Source organism: Ochotona princeps, chromosome 27 (assembly GCF_030435755.1).
Source record: "Ochotona princeps isolate mOchPri1 chromosome 27, mOchPri1.hap1, whole genome shotgun sequence".
Lineage (NCBI taxonomy): Eukaryota > Metazoa > Chordata > Mammalia > Lagomorpha > Ochotonidae > Ochotona > Ochotona princeps.
In genome coordinates this window covers 19,988,003-20,012,424 of record NC_080858.1, presented here as the reverse complement: position 1 = coordinate 20,012,424, position 24,422 = coordinate 19,988,003, and the positions used below count along the sequence as shown (strand labels likewise).

The window sequence follows — 24,422 nt, the reverse complement described above, 5'->3', positions numbered from 1 at the left end:
ATCTTTGCAGCATCTCTATTGTGATACAAAAATCACATTTTATACACTGGCTTCCATTCAGGACGTGCTCAGAGCAGACACTGCTTAGTTTTCACTGAATCAGAGGGAAATTGTGATTCCTACTGGGGACAAGCCAAGAGCAGAAAGAAGGAAGTTGCTCCAGAAATTCCTTTCCAGCAGCCCAGGGACAGCAGAGAGGGGCAATGCTGGGCCCCTTGCTGAGCTCCTCTCTCCACCTCCAGTCCTAGGGTGGCAGGGTGCTCTCCTGGTGCTCCCAGGTCATCAGCCTATCAGCTCCTCTGGTCTCCTGGCCATATAGAGTTCTTTTCTCCCTCCACTGACTATGGATAAAATTCTCCATTGCTCCTTCTGAGACTGAGTGTGTCTCAGCCACAAAATGGGTGGGTAATGCCTGCATGTCTGACAGCCAGAACTTGGCGAAGCTGATGATGAAGTGCGTGAATGTCGGCAGGTTATGGACATGTAAAGGTCATTGTCACTGGAGTTTGTTGTTGTCATCCAAGTGCATTGCCAGGACCTATGCTCCCCACCCATGCACAGCCAAACCTCAGGTTTTCCTGGCCCCCTTGGCTCCACCCACCTTCCCTAAATGCCCCACTCCACAATCTGGAAAGTCTCTCCCAGGAGAAGTGACATAAAGGGGACTTCAAGAAGGTTGTGGAAGTTTTATATTAGCAGAATGGTCTTTACAAATCCATTCATGGCTCATTCAAAATTCCCGTAAAGTTCGTGAAGACTTCTCATAGATGCTCTCCAGAGCTGAAGGCTCACATAGCAGCAGGTGTTCCCTCTGGCAGTTAAAATGCTGGGCAACACTGCAAGGTCCCATACCAGAGCACTTGCTTTGGTCCCCAGCTCCAGCTCCAGCTCCAGCTTCACGCTAATGCAGATTCAGGTGGCGGGGGATCCAGGGGCAAGTGGTGATGGCTCCCATAATTGGGTTCCTGTCTCTCACAAGGGGAACCAGAATTAGCTCAGATTCAGCCCCAGTCATTGTGGGCATTTGGGAAAGTGACTCAACAGATGAGAGTTCTAGCTCTCTCTGTTTCTCTACCCTACTGAATAACAATAACAATGAAAGAATAGTCTAGGGCCTGGTATAATGGCTTTATGGGTTAATGCTCCACCTTGCAAGCACTAGGATCCTACATGCGTGCCGGTTCATGTCTCGGGTGCTCCATTTCCCATCCAGCTCCTTGCCTGTGTCTTGGGAAAACAGTAGAGGATGGCCCAAAGCCTTGGGACCCTGCACCCTGTTCCTCCTTCTCTCTATAAATCTGCCTTTCCAATAAAAGTAAGCATTTTAGAAAAAGAGTAGTCTGAAAATCAAATCCTGGACTCCACCAAGTTCAAGCAAGCACGTTGCGAGTCCATCCTGCAGGCAGCAGCTCCCAGGCTGTCCACAGCCTCCCAATCCGGAACATTCTCTGAGAGTACTTAAGCTTCTGCCCCAGCTTCAGGGATCTCCTCTCATCCCACTCCCCGCCCCTCAATGTCACAGAGGGCAGGACCAGACCCTGTGCAGAGGAGGTGTTCTTAGACCAGCCCCAACACCCCGCTTCCAACTGGGGAGCTCCCCTTTAGAGCACAAACAGATGCAGTTCCCACTGGTTCCCCACCCCTCTACTACACACGGAGCCCCGGAACACGACACTTCACATCTTGGCTTCTTCTGTGTGTTTATTGGGCGCTCACAGAGTCTGTGGTCGTATGCTCAGGGCCGGAGCCACGGTCTCGTCCAGAGGCGACCAGGGCTAGTACAGAGAATGTTTCAGAGCTGCTTAACATCTGGTAAGGAATGGGGAAGGGAAAACTAATCACAAAACAAATTCCTATTCGAAAGCAACAGAATTCTCCTCTGAGAGTAATATATATTCTATGCACACGCGCACACGCACGCACCCACGCACACACCCCTCTGGAGGAACACGCAAGGATACCCACTTGATTGTATATGCATGCATATACAGATGCGTGTGGGTCAATAAACTACTGTGGATGCTGTAGGCAGGCACACACACGCACACACCACCGCACAAACAGATAATCTGGCTTATACTATCAAAAACACCGAGTCTCCAGGTTCTAGTGAAAGCAATCCGACCTAGATGCCTGCAGCATGCAAAACGGGAGGCTCCGCAGGGTCACAGTAAGGAGGACGAGGATGGGGGGAATTAACACGGGTTCTTTTCCAGCCTCGGGGCCCCGGCCACAGCACACCAGGTTGCTGGTTGCGGGCGCCAACAAAGCCTTTCGCGAGGGGCTCTCGTGACCGAGTAGAGGAGCCCAAGGCCCTCTGTCCAGTGGCCGGGCCCTCCGCTGGGAGCCCCCCCGGGTGGGCTGAGCAATCTTCAAGCCAGAGTTGCTAACTCTGGTTTGCCAGTGTGTAGTCCTGCAGTACAGGATTCCTTGGGACAGCGCGGCAGATGGAGGCGAGAGATCCTTTTCTCGCTGGCTCTCTGTGGCGTCCCACGTGTGCTAACGCATTTTGTAGTCATTAGATACAGATGTTTCACACAACTGTCCCTTAAAATCCAAGTCTACTGTGAAATCGAGGTCTCGCTGCCAGGGGAGAGAGAGACAGAGGTTGCACCATTAGTCTGGGTTGACACTTAGCCCCTCCCCTCATTCCGGGTTCCCTCCAGGACCCCTCCCAGTCTTAGGGTTTTTTAGCTAAGTAGAGCCCATGAACAGCCCTCAGGAATCTACCATGGTGCCGTGTTAGACTCATGGAAAGTTTTCATTGTTCTAAAATAATATATATAAAACATATTAGTTATAACGGATATAGTAAACAATATATAATGCATGTAATATAGGTGTTTATATTATATAGTATATAATATGTAGTTTATGATAAGTTTCTAAAATAGACACTAAAACTGCATAACAGTTTATATTATATATGGTCTATATAGGTAAATACTATGTATACTATACATCATATTTGTTCTGTAAACATATATTATAGTTCCTCTGATTTCATCCTGGTGTTCTAGAATCTTCTATGGCAAAATCTGGGCACTCAACAGGCTTTTATTGCATGTGCCCCTCCCCCAGCCAGGGTTTGCTCAGAAAGAATCCAATCGCCTTCAGACCACAAGGACAGCTGCAGAAACACTAGTTCAAATGTCTTTCAGGACACCGCAAGTTCCTGTGTCCAAGGTTTGTCCTGTATGAGGTGGATACCTGTTGTACAACACTCCCCTTGCCTGCTGACCTGCTCCCGGAAGCTGAGAGGTCAGTAGACTGGAGAAATTTGGGAGTCAGATTGCAGTCTGTCAGGCACACCTGATCACAGCCACACGTGGCCTCTGTCTGCCTTCCTTCCCAACTCTCCTGATTGCACACAACACTCAGGTTCCTGGGCAGGAGGGCCCTGGGAGCCCTCATGGGTCCCTTGTCTCTGCTGACCACATGGAGACTGCCTCGGTACTTACCACGTTTTTGGCGTTTGGCTTCATGGTTATGGTCCCATAGATCTCTTCGCCCCTCCGGACAGTGAGGTAGTCTTCCAAGTAGAAGACAGTCTGCTTCCAGTGGGTGTAGGGGGCATCGGGGGCTGGGAGGGGTCAAACGAGAGGGCAGAGTCAGAGAACTGGTCCCCAGAAAGTTGGGGCCAGGATACTAAGTAGGCAGTGAGCTTCCCACGGGACTCGGCGAAACAACCAAATTTAGTGCTCTTGTCGAGTGGGGTCAAACTTCTAAGCCCCTGCTGGATTCCCCATCAGTCCCCTTGTCCAGATTTCCACCCACTTGAGATTGCTCAGGCTCAGAGAAGGAGGAAATGTCATACCAAAAGACAGATGCTTCTAGCTAACCTCATTAACGCAAAGGATGTCTTAAAGTGCTACAGTTCGACAGGGTGAAGACCCTAGACAGTGCAGAGGGCAAGATCTGTGGAGCGGCCCATCCCATCTCCCCTAAAACGACAACTTTGTACAAACGCCACAGCTGCACCATTGAACTTGCTGCTCCCCCTGACAAATGGCTTTTCCTGCCTGCATCTCTGGCCCCTGGAACTGGCCCAGCCCTGCTGTGAGGTTCCAACTGGGTAAGAAGAAACAAAAGATGATTCTGACAGTCTCTGCCTCAATCCAAAGCCTAAACGATGATGCTTGCCCTTAGCCCTATAGTTGCCACGAAGTCTTACCCACCTGACCCAGGGCACTTGATGGCTTTCCCAGCTAAGTGTGTGTGGTCCTGTCTTATGGGCCATCTTCCTCTTCTCATGCAGCAGCTGTCTTTTGAACATGCCCCCTCCCTCTTTCACTGCCTTCTCTGCCTCATCCTCCAAGGACATTTCCTTTGGGAAACTTGGTCCAACCACCCAAGCCTGGATGCCAGGTTCCCTGAGAATGCTGAGCTTGCATCGTCCTGGTGTCTATCACAGTGTGGATGCTTTTGCCTCCCCACTTATTTGCATTTTCTACAGAGCTGCAGTCTGCCTGTGACCAGAGCCCATACAGACCACGCCTTCCTGTTGCAGCCACAGCATCCGATCTGTGCATACTGAAACAACGATGAGAAGAACCCAAAGAACAGATATTCTGTGATGCTTGATTGCACCCACAGATGTTCCGTTACACTCAGATCTCCCACAATCCGTTGTAGAAGAACCCGTTTACAGGAAAGTTTTTGATGCTTCTGGATCTTTCGTTCCTCTACTGAGATTCACTCAGGACCAGTGCTAATATTGAGAAGACTTGAAGAGAACCTGATAAGAAGCCGCTATGTGGAGAGACTCAGTGGTGTCCTGTATGGCTTTGGAGGCAGAACAAGCCAGTCAATAGGAATTGCTAGAAGGCAGATGTTTAATTCGCCAGCAAGAGGTTTGTTTTACAGCCTGAAGTCTGCCAGTGCAGATGTTCATATAACTGTCACCAGAGAGGTTTATTATGCACAAGGTCAGAACAGGTGACCTCTAAGCTCTTACAAAACTCCAACATGTATTTTAATGATGGGAAAAGCTCTGTGTTTCTTTGCCCTTTGCAGTGAACAAGCTTGATCAAATGTCAGTGGTTTGGACTGAGAGTCAAGTTAGCCTTCAATGTGTACATTTGGGAAATCGATGAGAACCCAAGGTCATGGGGAGAAAGTGTTGTTTGCACACGTGGAAGGGAAAGGGGGATCATGAATGTGCAACATGCACCTCTCAGGCCCTGTGTCCACAAGCACATCCGGCCTTCCCGGCCTACTTCTCTCTGTAGAGTCCACCTGCTCCCAACCCCCTCGGAAGAAGCTGCCAGAAACTAGTTTCTGGTTGTGTGCGTGTGGAGCATGCCAGCGTGTGACTGACAGCACTTTCACCCCCACCTCCACCCACGCCAGCACAGACGAGTGTCACTCCCTTTCCTAAAGACCTTCAGGCAAGGGGACGTATGTGGCCTCTTTCTGTCACCTCGGCAGATGCCTTAGGAGCACCTCAGGGATGTCACTGGGCAGAACTGCCAGTTATTGAGTCCCCAGGCCTGCTTCTGACAGAGGCCCCAAAATGCACCAATTTGGGGTTGCAGAAATGTGCAGTGTTTTTTTCCCCTTAGCATCAGCACTGAAAGGTTGGAAACTTCTCCAAACATCCCATGCCTGGGCTGAGTCCACAAGCTGGCCGTTAGTTGGAGTAAGTCAGTTTTCACAATCCTGGTTCTCCAGCAGAAGAAACAGATGAAAATTTAGAAGGTCTGACTCAACTCCAAGAAACTCAGATTCAGACGTGTGGAAACAGGCAGACCCCCTCGAAAGTTAGCCCCCCTACCCCATTCTCAGTGAAGCAGACACAGCTGTGCCTGAAATCACTGGGCATCTCGCAGCATCACTAGGGTGGAAACAGCAGGACAGACGTTGGATTGGTCAACAACAGGCCCAGTTTCTGTTCACAGACCTGCACCATGACCTTGGTTTCATTGCCTCCCTCTGTGATGATGGATCCCAATATTTCTTTGCTGAGGCATCACAATGATGCAGTGAGATGATAACGGGAATGGTCATATATGAAGAAGACCAAACCTGCCATGTCTGGGACAGTCCTGGGTCCCATTCTTCTTGACGTATTTATCGTTAACTCTCCTTTTCTCTTGAAAAAGATGTCCTTACTTGAAGGACACTTGATCCAGTGATCACCATACTTGTAACATAGCAGGCTAGCACAGAACCGCTATGCCTAGGAGTTGCTAAATCCTTCCATAGGTGAAACAGGATTGCATGTATCCATCAGCTGTGTCTCCAGCCTGCCAAGCCACGCTGCCTTGCTCTGGTCTAGAATGTTCTGGAGCAACATCCAGGACACTGCTATGCCCACAGATGGTTTGGGCAACATCCAGAGCTCTCTTCAGCTACAAGGCTCTCCCTCTCCAGCTCCACTACAAACTACATGGAAGCTTTCAGCTTCTCCATTACGAAGATGACTTCCTCCTCTCAGCAGTTGCTTTCCCTTTGTCTCTCTAAAGCCTCCTGCCATCCCAGTCTTCTAAGCCCTAGAATATGTTTTGTAGCTTGAACTGAGCATGATCAAATGCCCACTAGAATCCACGTGCAAGTGAATGCTCCATCCATTCATTCACTCTTCATTTGACGAATGTCTATGGAGGATGGCTATCCTGCATCAGCTATAGTGCTACATTTGGGGAACAGTAACTAAGATAAACATTACTTTGTGTGTGCCCTCCCTCCCTTCCTCACCCACCCCTTATAGATGCTTCAGCATAAAGGAAAAAACTCTCAGGTGCCTAGTGATAAAGTTTGGCAGGGGCTGGGGTTGGGAACATGGAGAGCAACGGGAACATATGACAAGGGCTTCCGGCAAAAATTTTCTGTGATGCTTTTGAGAAGGGAAGGCAATTTTGTCTCCAGTTTTATTTTTCCAGGTGAAACAGCTGGTGATTTCAGGACCTAATCATTTTTCTAGCTATAAATTTGGAATTGTCTTCCCTAAGGGATTACCAAGCTTTCTGGACAATGAAGGATTATATACCGGGGAAGAAAGCATCATTGACCTGGAAAACTATTCAAGGTCACAGGATGGCAAAGCTGGGGAAGAAAGAGACTGCCCAAGCCCAGATGTAACATGCTGAAGGCTAGGTCCCATGTAGCCACCCTACCTTACTGATTCCTGGGGGAATTGGGACTCTATTCCAACTGCTGCTCCATCCCCCACTAACACAGTCCTTCTGGATTCCACCACAGCCCCAGAAGCTGCACTCCGCATTCCCTTCCCTGGATATGCCAAGGAATGGCAATAGCCGAGCCTGTCGGCTGGCAAAACTGGGAAGACCAGGTGCCTGTGCTCATGGGTGACAGCCCTGCCTGGAGCTGCAGACATGTCAGGGCTATTAGCAGACACAGTGCTGGGGCAGCACAATAGGGGAGATGCTGCTGAGAATCCCTCTCCACCCCAAGCCTGCAGTGCTAGGTTGGGAGGGAAAACCATGCTGGGGCTGCACATTGCAGGCTATGCAGTACAGCAAGTTCAAAGACAGCTGAGTGCAAACCATACCCAGCTCAGGTTCACCCACAACATGGCCTTCAGAAAGTTGATGGAGAAAGTGTGTGATAGAAAGACAAATAGGCATTCCAATTTTTTTTTGCACCAAAATGAACTAATCTTTTAATCCCAATTTTCGTGAAGCTTTCTGAACTACATTTGTAAATATGGTTATTTTTTTCTAAATAAAAATGGGACAGGGTACAGAAAATGCCAGAGAAAGTTCATCTGGAGGTGACACGTGGGCTTGCAGGGGCAACATCCAGGCGGATGTGAAGGTATTAGCAGCAGTTTAGTCATTAAAGTTAAGTGGTGGGCTCAAGGGGATTAATTATATGACTCTGAATTAATTTATTTACATTGGTTAACAATAAACACAATCATATTACAGTTATTAATAAGGTATTTCTACTTCATATTTATATTCTAATTAATAGCAATTTAATAATGGATAGATTTATATTCTAATAGTAATAATAAATTCACTGCTAGTTGCTAATTACATTCTAGTTAATGATGACTTATTAACGTTCTAGTACTGAGTTAAGGGAGGAGTTCATCAGTGCTCATTACATTAATAAAGGAAGAAGCAAAATAAAACTACGCAGGAGCCAGTGATATTGCTACATCATGAACCAAGAATTAGGATTCATTGAATTCTTTAGAAAAAGAACTCCATTGGTGGTTGGAGTGTAGACAACCCAAGCAGAGCCCACTGCCAAACCCATACAAAACGAGAAAGCAGTCTGCCACTTGCTAGAACCAATATCCCACACTACCTTCCCAAGGTACCTGAGAAAGCCACTGAACCAGTTGTACTCCCCTGATCTAAATTTACCTACATGGGAAGCCTGCAGGCAACAGGGGTCTGCATCAGCCAGAAATCAGAAAGTCTTGTAAAGACCAGCATGGGTACCTTCGTGAGGAGGTGGAGTTGCCCTTCCAAGTAGAGAAAATTCTGGAAAGAAACCCCAGAATTCTCAGCCACGGTGTTCAGAGCAGTACTCCTCAAGCTGAGGCATCTTGATTGGACAAGAGCTGATTTGGCAGACGTGGGAATCTATGTTAACTCACAACTTCCCAGGTGATACTAGTACTGTGGATCCAGGGGCCACACACGGAGAAACACTGCATTCAGGAATGGGAATTTGGAGCTGTGAAGATCTCCCCAAAGTGTCCTTTCAGAACCTAAGGCTGTGGAATCCTGTGCAAAAGCAGGGAAGGGGGCATAGCCTTGGAATTGCACAGCTGGAAACAAAGGTGCATGGCCTGGTAGTGGGGAGGAGGAGTTAGACCAGTGGTCCCTAAGGCTGGGGCGGGCGGGTGGGGGGACGGTGGTAAGAACAATGGGAATGTGAAGCAGCAGATTAGAGCAGCTTTGAGGGCAAGTTCTCCCTCCCCACCAGCCAGCCTAGGGTTAGCCTTCTCCACTCTGGCTGTGAACTTCACCCAGCCTCCTCATCCTCCTCTTCCTCCTGGAATATTATCTCTGCTACCACAGAGCTGAAAATCCAGCAGAGCCCCAGCAGTCGGCTTGGCTCTGGGAACAGGAACTAGTTCATCTCAAAGGGAGCAGATCCCTAGGCTGACAACTATATGGGCCTGGAACTCACTCTTTGCAAACCCAGAGGTTTTAAAATTTTTTTGTGTTTTTTTTTCAGAGTCCACCTGCCCACTGAGCTTTCATCACCTGCAACAGGGCACTGCCAGGGTAAGGTGCCAACCTGGGGCTGCAAGAGGTCAAGCCAGCCACTATGACTCCATCCTGAGCTTCCAACCACAGCTCCAGTCCTAGAGTGGGTCCACCTCTGCTCCCTCGCCATCCCTACTCCCTCACCATTGCTAAGCTGAAGGATGCTAACCATCCTTCAAAGTAGGCTAGATGAGCTCACCTGCTGCCCCCATCTAAATGAAGAACAGATGATAAGAGGTCCAGTTTTCAGTATAGAGCATCATACTGGTGCTCTGGCTGGTAGAGATGAGATTATTCTGGTGGCTATGATTTGCCTGTGCCCCCAGAAGTTTGTGAGTTGGTTACTTAAGCCCCCAGATTCCTATTCTTAATGGTATCTAGAGGCGGGGCCTTTGGGAGGTAATTGGGATAATATGAAGTCCAGAGGATGCCCCCCACACCCCATCAATGGCTTTAGTGGGCTTATAAGAAGTAATACCTAAGCTGGCACTCTCCTCTGTCTCCCCATCGCGTACCACCTGCTGTGCTCAGCAGCAGCATGAGGCCCTCACCAGATGCAGAACAGATACCAACACCACATCTGTGGGCTTCCCAGTCCCTGGAATCAGGATCTGATTCAATATCTGTCTTGTATATGTGCTGCTGAAGCAAGCACTCAACTTCTATTTTGTACAAACAATGTATTTTGTTGCAGCAACAGAAAAGTGCCAAAGGACTGTCTGCAGATCAGCCTGATGCCCCAGGGCCTAGAGGGTCTCCCCACCACTGCTAAGCCCACCACTAAATAGTGCAGCACATGATGTACCCAAGAAGGTGCTATATATTTGGAAACATGGGCAAGGGACGGGGCTGAGTCCTGTCTGGTAGCAGAGCTGTGGTAGAAATTTTACTCAGCTGAGGTCTTGCAGCCACTCACCTGGCGCATGCTCAGTACATGCTCACTGAGCACAGGTGCCCTGAAATCATCTCGCTGCTCCACCCCCACCCTGACCCCACCTGCCTCTGCCTGGCGCAAACATTCAGCTCTGGCTGTACCAGCCACTTCTGTTTGCTTTCTCCTTGGGCAGCCCTGCAGCACAGGGGGCCATGTGGGTTACCTCACGGCTGAGGATGGCTCATGAGAAGTCAGATAAGTGTCCTGGCTAATACCTCGCCCCTTCCCTTCACCCCTGCACCCAGATCAGCCCTGGTCATTACCCAGGCTGGGAGAGGAGAGGAGAGGAGAGGAGAGGAGAGGAGAGGAGAGGAGAGGAGAGGAGAGGAGAGGAGAGGAGAGGAGGGGAGGGGAAGGGAGGGCAGGGGAGAGGAGGGAAGATTTGGAAGACCTGCATGCAGCTTACCTGTAGAGAACCCCATTTTCTTGTGGCACTTGGTAAATTCAATATTAAAATAGGTGACCAGGGCATGTATGTAGTCGTTGCGCTGAATCTGCAGGCAGAACGCAGATGTGAACGACAGCTCTTCCGTCTTCACGGTGTAAATGTCCACCTCCTGCAGCCCAGAGGAGAGAGAATGCCGGGAACTTAGGGGCCCAGCCAGGTCTTGGTCCAGCCAGCAGCCTCACCCGGAGACAGACTCTGCAGGGGCGCTGTCACGATGTGTAGAGTGCCTGGCCAGGTCCACCTGCTGTCCTGCAATGGCCTCTTCCATCCTCTCTAGGATGGAGAAGGGTCAGGCAATGATGGCCAAGAAGATTCGAATCAAAATCTAAGTGGATGTGGAATTAGGAGGGTAAGTCAACTAGCTAGGGACGAGGATGGGAGTGGGGGAAAGGGGGAGAAGTTTATTAGCAGATGTGTCTCTAAAATTCAGTCAGAATGCCCACCTGAGACACTTGTAGCGGCCTCCCAGACCCACCTGTCAGAAGCACACTGTGTCCTTGCAGAAAGCCCCCATTCTCACAGACTCAGATTCCCAAGCAAGAATTCCCTCAGAAGCCAAGCCTGAGCTCAGGGAAGCTGTGCTGGCTAGACAGGTTTCACCAATAAATAAAGACAAAAAGAAGAACTGGGAATTCTCAGCTCTGGCTGGGGAATGTTGGGCACAAAGAACTAATAATTCTCCCAACTGCAGGCAGGAAGTGGCTGAAAATCAATCTTGTGTGGGAACAAGGCAAACAGAAGGATGGTTTGCAGGTTTGCAACATGCAGTTCTTTTCCTTGGGAAGAACGCCAACCTGGCGTCTGTCTGGTTCCCATGATGTTAGGATAACCCTCTTAGGAGTTCAAGGGAGAGCCCACAGGTGCCCTGTACCCCCAAACAAGAGCTTTCTGTTGATCAGGACTGTGGAGCAAGTGGCTTGCGATACCAACAGGTGGACCCATGTAACTCTACTGGACTGATGTTAACTTGCGTGACCCCCAAAGGTCACTGTGTAGAAGTTGACCCCAAGGTGGCACCAGTTGGGATGTCTTAGGTGGCTGGGACATGCCCTCGGGAGTTGGCCCTGGTGGCCTCTTGAGCTGTCACAAGAGCACGGTGACAAAGTCCTGGCTGCTATATGCTCCTTCCTCTGCAATGCCCTGCCACCCTCACTACAGGGGCTCTGCCACCTACCACCACAGGGCCATCCCCAGAAATGGCAGCAAAGCATTTGGCTTTTCAGCCTCCAGAGCCATGAACTAAACAAATCTCTCTTTCTTTCCTAAGTAGCTTGACTCATGGGAGGAAAATGAACAGGTACATTGATAACTCGCAGGGATCTCAGACTGGAATATGGCAGGAGTAGTGAGGAGAGAGTGGTCTGAGGACAGAGAACCAAGATCAGTATAGAGACAGAAGGCTATTTTTATCACTACAGTTGTCTAGGCTAAGGGATGCAAGGGACCCTGTGAGCTTAAAAAGAAGTCTTGAGAACACAGCGGTGGCCAAAGGAGGAAGTAGTGGCCCAAGGAACTGGCCAGATCAGAGACCAGTTGGGGTGACCGGCCAGGACAGCCCCTGGAAGCTGACCCCTCTGATTGTCGCTTGGCAGGAGGGTGGGTGGTCGTACAGGGGTGGTGGGATGCTGGAGTTTTCAAATGTAAATTCTGTTGCATCTCTAGACTGAATGGGGAGCCCTGGGTAGGGTATGAAAATTCTGATGGGACCCTGAAGCCTAGTTTCTCCCAAGAATCACCCAGGAGGATGCCCAGCAGGTGCACACTTCAGGACCCCTGAGTTCCTCATACTCTCAGCCCATGTTTCCATGTCTCCAAGTTTCTAGGTCCCTCTGCAGGACTAAGGAAGAGGGCCCAGGCATGCCTCTCTGTAACAGCCACCCACAGAGTCAGACAAAGGTATGGTCCAGCTCCCACGGGACCCCCACACCACTTCCTCTCCAACATAGACCATCTCTTGTCCTGCATTCAATTCTCCCAGACTCAGCTTCTGCCCTCTAACCACCCCGGCCTTTTCTCCTCTGGCTGTGTTCTACCTGCGAGAGTGATGCTGACCACATGAGAGAGGTCCTTCACCTTGCTCACTGGGGGTGCGCTTTCAAGAGGCGTACTGCTGACTCACACAGCGAGTCTCTCCCCCAGCACAGCAGCCTGGCCTCCGCCATTAGACTGGAGCTCTTTGGGGGGATAGGAGCTGCTCCTCTTTGGCTTGTGCATCCTCAGTGTGGAACAGGGCCAGAGGTAGCAGCATTTGTTCGACTTGTCCTTCTCCTTGGAAGGAGCTCTCCCCACTTCCACCCCCCTGCTTAGACTGTTTCTTCCTTCCCAGACCTCTCTGTGACCACCAACTGACAAGTCTCTTTAATGCTACTCCTTGGGTCTATATCCTTCCTTGACTCTCTACACCTTATCGTTAGGACTTGACCTTTTCTCCATCACTCCCCTCATTCTTCTACTTCAAGCACGGGCGCGCGCACACACACACATATACACACACATACACACACATCCCACTCCATCTCCAGAGATCTGGCTATCAGACATCCATCCAGGAAATGTCAGCTGTCAGAGGGGCACTGTTCCATGGGTCCTAGACATATTTGCATCCCAATAGGGGGCCTGAACAAAGGCCTTCCAGATCACAAAATAATGAAGCTGTACCACTTTACATGAAAACGGTCAACGAGGGAGGCAGGTGCCCATCCAGGCCATCTGTGAGGGTGGGATTAGCTGCTGCTGAGACACAAAGGACCTCCACCCCCACCACCCCAGGCTCAAGACCACTCCTTCCCCTGGCAGACTGGACCATCTGCAGATCAGCCTGATGCCCTAGGGCCCACCACTAAATAGTGCAGCAAATGATGACTCCAAACAGCAGTCTGGCCCAAACAGAGCCTTAATTATAATAAAGTGTCACACTCTGCAACATTAACAGCAGTGAAAATAGCAATTATCTGTGTGAAGAAGGGCAAATGTTTTCCCAACAGGCTCAGCGAGACATTCTTAGAACACGGTGAGAGAGTGGCTGTCCTGGCTGAGGGGGAGGGGAGGGAAATCCAGGCAGTCCTCATCCTTGGTGAAAAGGAAAGTACAGGCAAAGGGAGGAGCAGGTTGGCACCACACATTTCTGGTTCTGAGACACTATCCCAACCTTGGGGAGAACCCAAAAGGAGTGTGCTGGGGTGTCCCTGATCTCCCAGCCCTCCTGAAAAGTCTGGCTGCACTGGCCCTGGACACATGCAGGTGTAACCAAGGGAAAGATGCTGACTGGCTCCTGTGTGAGAATGGAGGAAAGGCAAGGGGAAGATCAGACAGAACCAGGCTGGATAGTGACACGATGAGCAGGAGGAAAACAGAATTGCTACGGCTGCACCTGCAAGCCAGGCCTGGCATCAGGACAGAAACCAAAGAATCGGGGGTTGAAGAAATGCTATCCCCAAGCTGAAGCCATCCCCGGCAAGTGCCTTTGGCTACAATGTTGACAGAACTCTAAGTCATGGATCAACTGCCTGCCCAGGGACACTTCCCCATAAAGAAGAGGCCCAATGATACAGGGGCAGGCAGAAATAAACAAAGGGCATGTTTGTTCACAGTTACTCCTGCCTGGACTAACAATAGACTCGTCTAAGAAGTAGTGAGAGGGGCCGGCATTGTGGTGCAGCAAATGAAACCACTGCCTATAACACTGGCATCCCAGATGGGACTGTCTGGCTCCTTGGCTGCTCCCATCTCTGGTCCAGGTTCTTCAGTCCTTGGCCTTGCTGCGACCCATCAGAAGCATCTGAGGAATGAATTAGTGCATGGACCTCTTGCTAGCTGCCTCTCCAATAATTAATTTTAATGTCTAACAAGAATGAAATAGCACCCATGTATATGGTTCAACATAAAGTATTAGCTTCTGGAAATGCAAACACACAGAAGAAGGACTGAATGGATTAGTGGTTTCCCCTGAAGCAGTCTAGTATTGGAGGGGAGGCGAAAGGAACTTTTCACTTTCAGTTAACTGGGCAATGTCTGGATATTTCTGAAGAATGTACTATGGATGAATGTGGCAAGTATGCTGCACCAAGGAAAAACTTGAGAAGAGAGATGCTTGGGACATGCATAAGCAAGAACACTGTCCAGGCAGGTGAGAGGCACCAAAATGTCTCAAAGGAAGGCCCTTGGTGACTGTGCAATATCTGGGGGGTATCAGCTTTCATTCCAAAGGATAAGGATCCCAAACCTGAGTGGTCCCTCCTGGCTACAAGGACTTTCCTCTGATGTCTCTTCCTCCTCCCCCATTTCCCAGTCCACCCTCACACTGCCAGGGACACAGCAGCGCCCCCTATTCCCTCAGCTGAGCCACCATGGAGTCCTTCTCTCATAGCTCTACTCCATGAAAACAGCCACTTTTGACTTCTCCCCATAGAGTGCCAGGGGCTCTGACCAAGGTGGCCTTGCATTCCAGGATGGTACAGCCAGGTTCCCAGCATGCCCCATGCCCCAGGATAAGTCTCCGGACCTTTATTAAACAGGCGTTGGTCACCACTTGCTTTGGGTCCACAATGTCCACCAGGGGCTCCTTCATGGCCACGTCCCGGATGCAGGTCATGTCAAAACCATACACGTTCTCCCACCCTGCAGAAACAGGCCAAGACATGAGACAGGCAGCAAGACCCCCTAGGAAAAGAACCCCTCCCTCTTGAACACTGGAGAATAGCATGCCAGAGAGGAGTAGGATGGGGGGCTGCAAGATTCCCTTGTATCCGAGTCAGGTGAAAATCACTCTCCCTGGTGGGGAGCAGTGCCCGTCACTCATCCACACATTCTCCATTATGCTTGCGCAAAAGGCAGGTCCCTGCCTTGCAGCTCACACAGCTGGAACACAATGTCTATGCTCCTGCCCCTGTGAACTCCCTCAGCTGCTTTCTATGGTCTTATTACTGTGCTGTTATGCACATCCATAATGACCCTCCTGTTTCTTTTTTCCCACCTGCCTCCATGGATGCAACACAGCCTAAACAAACATGGGTCCTCATCAGGTGCAATGGACTACAGCACTGCCTCTAGCTGCCCAAGCCCTGTGCAAGCAACACAACCTCTTGGAACCTCAGTCTGTTGGCCTGGACAAGTACACAGTCATCTTGACTTCTCTTTACACCAGAAAGTGTTCCCCAAGGACCCATCCCATAATAATCCCTGGGTGGGGCAATGACCATTCCAGCTGCGTTTGCTTTCCAGACTCTTTGGGCTACTCATAGAAAGGACACTTCGCTTGGAAGGGAGAAAGATTTCAGGGGCAGGAGTTGGTGAATATAAATAAACCAAAGTCTGAGGGCCTGAGATCACTGCCCAGTAATAGTAAGAACTGCCATTATCGACAGCTCACCAAGACAACTGTGACTGGGATTGGTTGGTGTGTGGTTCACATGCAGTCCCTGGTCCAACGTCACGCACCAGGACACAGGTGGAGATCAGGCTCCAGCCCAACACAATACAACCCCAGGGTCAGCTACCCTAACTCCATGTGACAGCGCCCAGCAAGGCTGTGTGACCATGAGCAGTTCACGCACACCTCCAGCACCACCTTCTCTGGGCTCAATTCTAAAATGAGGCTGTTGGCTCAGTGGTTCTATAGTGTAGGGTAATCATGAGCACTTTTTTTTTTGAAAAAGATTTATTTTATTTTTATTGGAAAGCCAGATATACAGAGAGGAGGAGAGACAGAGAGTGAATCCATTGATTCACTCTCCAAGCGGCCTCTACGGCCAGAGCTCAGCTGATCCAAAGCCAGCAGTCCAGAGTTTCCTCCAGGTCTCCCACACGGGTGCAGGGTCCTAAGGCTTTGGGCCATCATGGACTGCTTGCCCAGGCCACAAGCAGGGAGCTGGATGGGGAGTGGGGCTGCCAGGATTAGAACTGGCACCCATATGGGATCCCAGCGAATGCAAGGCAAGAACTTTTATTCACCTAAGCTACCGCGCGAGGCCTGGGAGCACTTTTTAAAATAGAGACTCGACAGCCCAACCAATTGTTTCCAATTGTTTGAAAGTTGATGAATTTAAAGCTACATAGGCAATCCCAAGCCATTTGAGACATGAACCCATGGATGGGTTTGTGCCTCCCCCCCCCCCCCCCGTATCACACTGCCTTTCAAATGAATAAATGAAACCAAAAAAGAAATCCAATCCCGACATTTAATACCTGTCCTGCTTCCCATTGCCTCCAATGACCTCAGGAAGAGTTAATGCCTATCTTCTCTCCACCCTCAGCTATTTAGGTAACAGATCACCCAGGGCCTTTCATTTTTTCTTTTTCTCACTTCTGCTGACCATTGATTTCCCACCAGGCCCCTTTACCAGCAGCAGAGCTGAGATCCGAGTGGATACAAACAGATTAAATTTCTGTTGCAATTATGTTAAATGGTTAAATGTAAGGATGACTGGCCACCAGGAAATATTGTTATTAATTATCTAGAGATTAAAAAATAACACCAGAAGGGCCTGTGAGCTTTCTGTTTATGGATTGAAATAAACTGAAATGGATTGTGCAATGAATGGAAATAAAGCAACAACACAATCTATTAATACAGACTATACTGACTCAACTCCCCACTCTAATATGCTGGCAAGAAAAAAAGAAGGTTTTTTTTCTGGGCATAAAAATTATTCCCTCTCTACACTGGTTTTTGTTTGTTCATTTGCTTGTTTTTGTTTTTTGATGATTAATTAGTTAGTTTAAAGGCAAGACTATCAGAAGGGGAAGAAAGAGAAACAGAGAGAGAGAAAGAAAAAACTTTCTTCTCTTGGTTTGCTTCCCAAATGGATGCAACAGCCAGGACTGGGCCAGGCTGAAGCCAGAAGGCAGGAACTCCATCTGGGTTTCAAGTATCCATTGCTTTCCGGGGTGCATTGCTAGGGAACTAGATTGGAATCAGAGCACCTGGGACTTAAACCAGCACCCTAAAATGGGGTGCCAGCACCTTAGGTTGTAGCCAACACCACAGCAAGCTGGACCCCGGTCTACTGTTCTTTTATTCAATGTGTCCTCTATTGATGAGGAAAAAATATATGACTTATGAAAAAATTAGTATCCACCATCGAAAGAACAACTAGTCACAGGACCAGGTTCAAACACAGCTCAGAAAGACCCAATAGACACCTTAAAGTCATGGTCACAGAGTTGTTGAAGAAGCTGATGGAAAGGCAGGCAATGTGTGTGATGGAGAGGGAACCTCATCAGTGAGCTGAAAATTGCCTTTCAAAAAGTCAACAGGAATGCTAGGAACCAAAGCCACAACATCAGAGAGGAAGAGATTCCTTTCAATGATATCATTTAGCAACATTACTATTAGAGGAAACATTCAATAAATTTGAAAACAGATCAATCCAAAGAACCCAAGTTTAAACATAAATAGAAAAAAAAGGAATGAAAAAAGTAAAGTGTCCATGATACGGATGAGACAATACCACTCACTATCTAATACATCTGTAAAATGAGATATGAGATTTCTTGAAGAGAAAATAAAGAAAAGTGGAGAGGAAGATATATTTGTATGGGTAATTACGTGACACTTTCCCTAAAAAAATAATCAACTCACAGATTCAAAAATTATAAAAGGCTTTGGGTAGGATAAATACAAAGAAAAGAAAGCTAGATGCCTCAGAGCCAAGTGTCTGAAAACCAAAAGAGAAATGGAAAGCGCAACAACAATCAAAGGTAAAAAGGAAAGAGGAGGACTTGGAATAGGTTTAACTTGTTATTGGAGACAGTGTTCTGGTGTGAGGCAGCTAGTTCAGGGTCATGAGCTTGGAAGCCAAGCCTCTCCCACCCATGTGGTTCTTTCTGTCCACCTGAGACACTCACTTATCACCTGGAGCCTAAAAGGGAGAGGTATTATGTGGTTGCATAACCACTCCCCTCACAAGCGCCATAAAGGTCCATGATAAAGAGGACCTTTCTTGGTCATGCTTCCCTAGCTCTTGCACTCCTGGCCTCTTGGCCTCCTCCCCAGTACCTGCCTGCTCTCTGGCTTCCACAGACTCTGAGGACAGGTAGCCCCTGAGCATGGCCCCGTGTATGTGTGCTCCTCACCCTCTGTTCACTGCTTGGGCACGTCAGTGAAGACAAAAATACGAAGATGTTATATATTTCTAATTTGTATACTTTCAAGTGTTCCAGGAGAGGTAAGGCCTATTAGTACTGGAATTTGGATAGAGAAGCCAGTAAAAGGTGAATGTTTGCAGCTTTGTAAATGTGTCCAGATTGTTCACAACATGTCGCTTAGGATAATTTATATAGCTGGGGAAGTTGGCACATAGGTCTTCAGCTTAAGGAACTGATTTCACAGTAATGACCATTTGTTCCTCTCAGGGTTCTGATTCAGACTGGATTGCCATGATGACTTTTCTAATTTGCTAATTTCTATTGGGACCTGCCATCACCACGCCTGGTTAATAGAGTCCCAGTACATCCTAGACTTGTCTGGCGATCCCTCTCTCACCCTGAAACATCAGTAGCCACATTCCCCCTTCTTCACCCTGACCCAATGATTTGAATGTCTCTGCCACAGCCGATGGGACTGCCTCCAAATCCTGTCGTGGAACACCAGCAAGTCCTACCAGGAACCATCAACAGTTTCTACTCTGGGCAAAAGAAATGTTCGTACAATAGTTTCATGCCTTTGAGGCTTTCAGCAGCAAAGTCAACCCCTTGCATAAAGTGGATGTTGGGTGTATATGTGGAGGAGAAACTCAAGGGCAACCACTGACTTCCCAACCCACCCTGAGCCCCAAGAACGCCTGTGCTCCAGCCCCCAACTATAGGCATGGCTCTTGTTTCCAATTTGCCCCACAGCACAAGCTCATTTCCAACCCTGTGCCTCGACCAGGATGCAGACTGCAGTACTGGGTACTGGGGAGTTTCATGCAACAGTTCACAAAGAAATAGAATAGCCGCTGAGTTTCCTTCCTATCTGGGGATTCTATGAAACTCCTCTGCAGTCGACAATTTTTAAAGTGATTCCTCTTCTCTCCCAGTGAAAAAGTACTCTTGGCACATTCCTCTTCTGCTGGCTTGTTTTTATGCTTCATTCATTCAAGACCTATGTTCTCTGCTAACTGGTGAGAAAGTTGAGGGCAGATTCCGCATTTTGCACAGCTTTTTACAAATGTACTTATATATGAAAGGCAGAAAAATAGAGAGGGAGAGATGCTGAGAGTGAGAGAGAGATCTTCCATGTGTGGGATCACTCCCCAAAGGCCTACAACAGTAAGGACTGAGATAGACTGAAGCCAGGAGCCTGGTACTCCACTCAAGTCTCCTACATAAGGGGCAGGGACCCAGGTACTTGGACAATCTTATTCTGCTTTCATGGGCACATTAGCAGGGAGCTGGATCAGAAGCAGAGTAGCCAGGACTCAAACCAGAGCTCCCATGGGGGATGTTGGCATGACAAACAAGGCTTTAACTGCTACCTCTCAACACCGGCCCATAGTGCATTCCTGCTTATCCATGTCGCATGTAGTTGCGAAAGGGAAGGCAAGAAAGGAAGTGGGAAAGGAGAAAGGGGCAAGGGATGAAAGCTTTTTTCTTAAGTATTTCCTTCCTGGAAGGGACTGGGCACTGAGCACTGGGCACTGGGCACATCTCATTCTCCTGCCCCTCTTGAAGATTTTTCCTTCCTGCCTGGTTCTTGGCTATGGGAAATGTGTTTACTCTTGTTCCCTTAGCAACCAGCAGTCTTTTGGCTTTACTTTTGATTTAAAACTCAGAGTTACCCACATCCCCGTGGATTTGAAACAGATTTCTAAATGAGTTTCCTTCCTTTACTTAAAAAAATGTTAACATAAAGCTTAGCAATATTTTAAATATGTTTTAAGTATTTGTTTTCTGAGGTTTTTTTGGCGGGGGGAGGAGGAAGCAGAGACTCCAGAACAAGAAAAACAATGGGGCTGAGTTTCCAATTTATTATGATGATGATTATTAATACAGAAGTTCTGAGAATTGCAATGGGTATGGCAACAAACCATGAGATCTCCAGCTGGACTGCCAGCTCATTTGAGGACCAGGCTTCCAGGGAGTGACCCCAGACTGGTTCATGTTCGGGTATACACCCCAGTGCCTCCCCAGCAAAGCCTGATGGAGGGGAGGAGGGGAATAGTGGAGAAGGTGCATTTGCTTTGGAAATGTGTGCCTGGGGCTGCAGCTTAGGAAACGTGTGGGTGCAGATGCCCCTGGAGCAGTTGTACAAAACCCTGTCATTGCACAACAAAAACTCCAATAGACAGCTCCAGGGTGCATGCGTCTTGTTTACACATGCATTTGGTCTTTTTCGCAATGTTGCATGGGAGGATGAGACCAACAGATATGGCATGCATGCTTGCCAGAGTGGTGAGCAGAGAAGGGTAAGTTACACATTCAGGGACCAGAACCAGTATCAGCCCAGAGAAACACCAAGAACTGTCCTTTCATGTGCGTGGTGGCACTTATCCTCAGAAGAAGAAGCCTGTGGGGCAAATAATGTTGTCTCACAGGCTGAAAGATGTTCTTGGCTCAAAGCTATCCATCCAGCAAATGGCAAAGTCAAGTTTGAACCCAGGGCCAGCTGACATCCAAGCATGTGAATTAGGCCACCCTATCTCACCTTGCTCTTGCCCCCATCAGTCTGGAAATCCAACACCAGAAACCACACCAGACCAGCTGGGACAGACAGTGACCCAGGGTGGTCTCTAGAATATAGGGTCCATCTTGTCTTTGACCCTGGCTCTAAACTTCCTACTTTGGCTTAACATTTCCAGAATGGTGCACACATCAAAAACAACTTCCATGGTTCGGATGAGTTCTTGCCAATAGTATGAACAACAATTCAGTGACAACTGCTTGGATCCACACAGCAACAATTTGTTGAGCTGCAGAGTCTCAGCCTCTCAGGATAGTGGCCCTTGCTTGTGTATTTAGAACCTCTGTGAGCCCCTCCATGCTAATTCTGCACCTTACCCCCTGGGACAGGAACCTCAGATTTGCTGATACTGATGGATAGTTTTAGAGCTGCTGACCACCTGCTTTGGGCTTGGTAAGTCATGTGGTTGGTTGCGTGTGTCTTAACCCCTTGGTCATGCTTGCTTCTGACTGAGAAGGTTTGCTATAATCTCATTAAGAACCAGATCCACATCACTGAGAAATGACATTTAAACAGAATGAAAGGATCCTTTGGGCATCAGATAAAACAGATTGGAATGGAGAGGGCATTTGGTCCACCAGCTAAAAACACTAGTTGGGAGGTCCAGGCCCTGGGCCCCAGGTAGCAAATCCAAGTGTCAGATTCTGGCTCCTGACTCTAGTTTCCTCTTAATGTGGACCCCAGGAGGCAGCGGTAGTGGCTCAAGTAACTGGTCTCCTGCTATCCATGTGGGAGACCTGGATGGAGTCTCTGGATCCTGGCCTTTGCCTAGCCCAGCCTTGAGTGTGATGAGCATTTGCATTTTGGAGATCCAGCAGATTTTGGAGATCCTGTCAGTATCTCTGTCTCAGAAGTAATTTTTTTTTAATTCTTTTAAAAATTATGAAGTTCTTTTTGGCCTTATCTGTTGAAAGAGAATCGCGTGTTTTAACCTGATAAGACACTATGAACATAGATTTAGATTTGATTCTCTTATCTATCCATATATGTATGTATGCATATATACACACACATGCACACGAGGGTGTGTGCACACACACAAACACACACACATATGTGATTGTTCAAAGTGAAGTCTACATTTCCCAGAATAATATGGCAAAGCTGAGTGGTGCCAAGGCCAGACTCCAGCTGATGGGCCCAGCTAGAGGACACCCCCCGCCTCCAGCTCCGGCTCCTGCAATGGACTTAGGGGATCACTGAGCCTCCTGAACAGGCTCCCAGCATGTGTCCTGCTCTTTTCTGAAAAAACACACAGCTTTCATTCCCTTTTCACCCCCTCTACATTCATTCTCCCACTTTGGGATGTTTGAGAGCAACTGTACTGCTTACTTTCTTTCTGTAGCTCTCCCATTCTTGGGACCCAATGAGAATGCATTTAGAGAACAGAGGTAGAAACAGTCTCATATACACCTCACAGAGCTACCAGCTACACTCCCAACACAGGAAATTCATCTGAGGCCCACCCACAACGTGCAAGAGATGCCCACAGGAGAAGCCAACGGTGACTTACAGTGGATTTTGAAGTCCTTATACTGTCTGTCTTCAATTGCTACCACGTACAGAGCTGCCCGGTCTGGAAACATAAGCCCTCCGGGTTTCTGTTGACGAATTGTGGGGAAATGGGTCTCGTAATCTATTCACCTGATAAAGACATCACATTTTGAACTGCACATGGAGTCAGCAGACAAGCACCCTGTCGCCAGCATTTCTCCCTTGGGGGACCATCATTTTGGCCGGGGCTGGGATTCAGATAGCAATGTTCAGTGTTTTCTTTCTGAAGCAAGGAGAATTTAAGGGACCTTGGTGTTGATAGGACAAGTGCAATAGGGTCAGGGTACACAAGGTGAGAGTAGAGAAAGACATCAACCTAGAGTAGCCGGCGTGAGCAATACCCATGGCCCTCTGGTAGCCATGCAAGTCCTAGCACCTGTTGGGCAGACAGATTCATATTTTCTCAAGATAGAATGCAAATGAGGCCAAGGTTAGACCTCCAAGACCACATCCTGACACTAGCTATACTGGACTGGAGAGAATTATTCCACCCCCTGACAACACACCTGCTGTATTGTAGTGAGGGACATGGGAGAGGGGACCTTGTCACTCACTTCCCCCTCTGAAATCCTCACTTACTCCCTAGGTTGTCGGCTGGAGCCAGAGCAGCAAGACAGCAAGCAGACCAACGAGGGAGCAGCATCGGGGGCACTTACCAGCCACTTGTCCCTGGCAAAGATCACCGTGTTGAGCATGGATTCATAGAATAGACAGTAGCCCATCCACTCGCTGATGATGATGTCCACCTTCTCCACAGGCAGCTCCACCTCTTCCACTTTACCTTTAAATATGGTGATGACTGGAAAATAAGAAGGCCAAGGCCATGCTATGGGAGGAGGACCCCCACCCCAGGAACCATGAACACTTCACTTCCAAGCCAGAGCTGCAGGTCATGCCTGAACCACCTGCCTAATCATTTGTATACATGGCCTCCTTCTCTCTTGTCTTTGTTTCTTAAAAGCCACCAGCATCAAAGCTCTGAGAAAATGTAGGCCAAAGAGCCTCATGTCCCATCTGGGCCCCTCATCACCAGAGCTGTATCAACCCAAGGTCGCATGGAGGCCAGCGTCTGGAGCTGTTTTAATTCCATAAGGATGACGGAAAGTTGGTTCAATCAGCTGTGACAGGACCCTGACTCAGACAATGTGGAATGATTAATCATAATTAATTGCACTACTGGGAGCAATAAACTCTGAACTGGGAACTTTCCCCCTGTAGCTCCAAGTTTGCAAATTAAACATCCAGATTTTTGTTGTTGTTGTTGTTGTTTTTAATGGAATTTTTTTGGTCTTTGGGGATTTGAATAGTTATTACAGAAACGGAGTCATTCCGATTAAAGGTCACTTGCCTAGCTTTGTAATTCTTTTTAAAATTAGGCCAGCCCAGCCTCATCTGAGCTTCCACAGTGCACCCACTGGACTCAGCTGACCCCATAGAATCTCAGGCAGGTGTTCCCCTAATTTTATATTTCTCATTGTTTCAGAGAGCAGAAAAGTAGATGTCTGGCAGAAAAGTAAATGGGAGGGTGACAGCATGACAGTGTCTTAGGAGCCCGTGAAGATCCCCGATGCCACCTCTCACCCCAGAAAAAACGCTAGTTCTATTCTCTGCACTTTCTCAACCCTTTGCTCA

General features: G+C 48.5%; 1 protein-coding gene across 1 annotated transcript in view; it reads right to left on the bottom strand.

Annotated features, from left to right (window-relative positions):
- Nucleotides 1-1,688: 1,688 nt before the first annotated feature.
- The window catches only part of PRMT8 (protein arginine methyltransferase 8), an 81,660-nt gene continuing 58,926 nt past the window's right edge, over nucleotides 1,689-24,422 (bottom strand). Inside the window, exons 5-10 of the mRNA XM_004596347.3 lie at nucleotides 23,447-23,589; nucleotides 22,750-22,837; nucleotides 15,078-15,193; nucleotides 10,535-10,685; nucleotides 3,462-3,583; nucleotides 1,689-2,583 (exon numbers count right to left, since the gene is read on the bottom strand). Of these exons, the coding sequence (XP_004596404.1) occupies nucleotides 2,500-2,583; nucleotides 3,462-3,583; nucleotides 10,535-10,685; nucleotides 15,078-15,193; nucleotides 22,750-22,837; nucleotides 23,447-23,589 (704 nt within the window). The 3' untranslated portion in view covers nucleotides 1,689-2,499. The remainder of the gene's footprint in view (nucleotides 2,584-3,461; nucleotides 3,584-10,534; nucleotides 10,686-15,077; nucleotides 15,194-22,749; nucleotides 22,838-23,446; nucleotides 23,590-24,422) is intronic.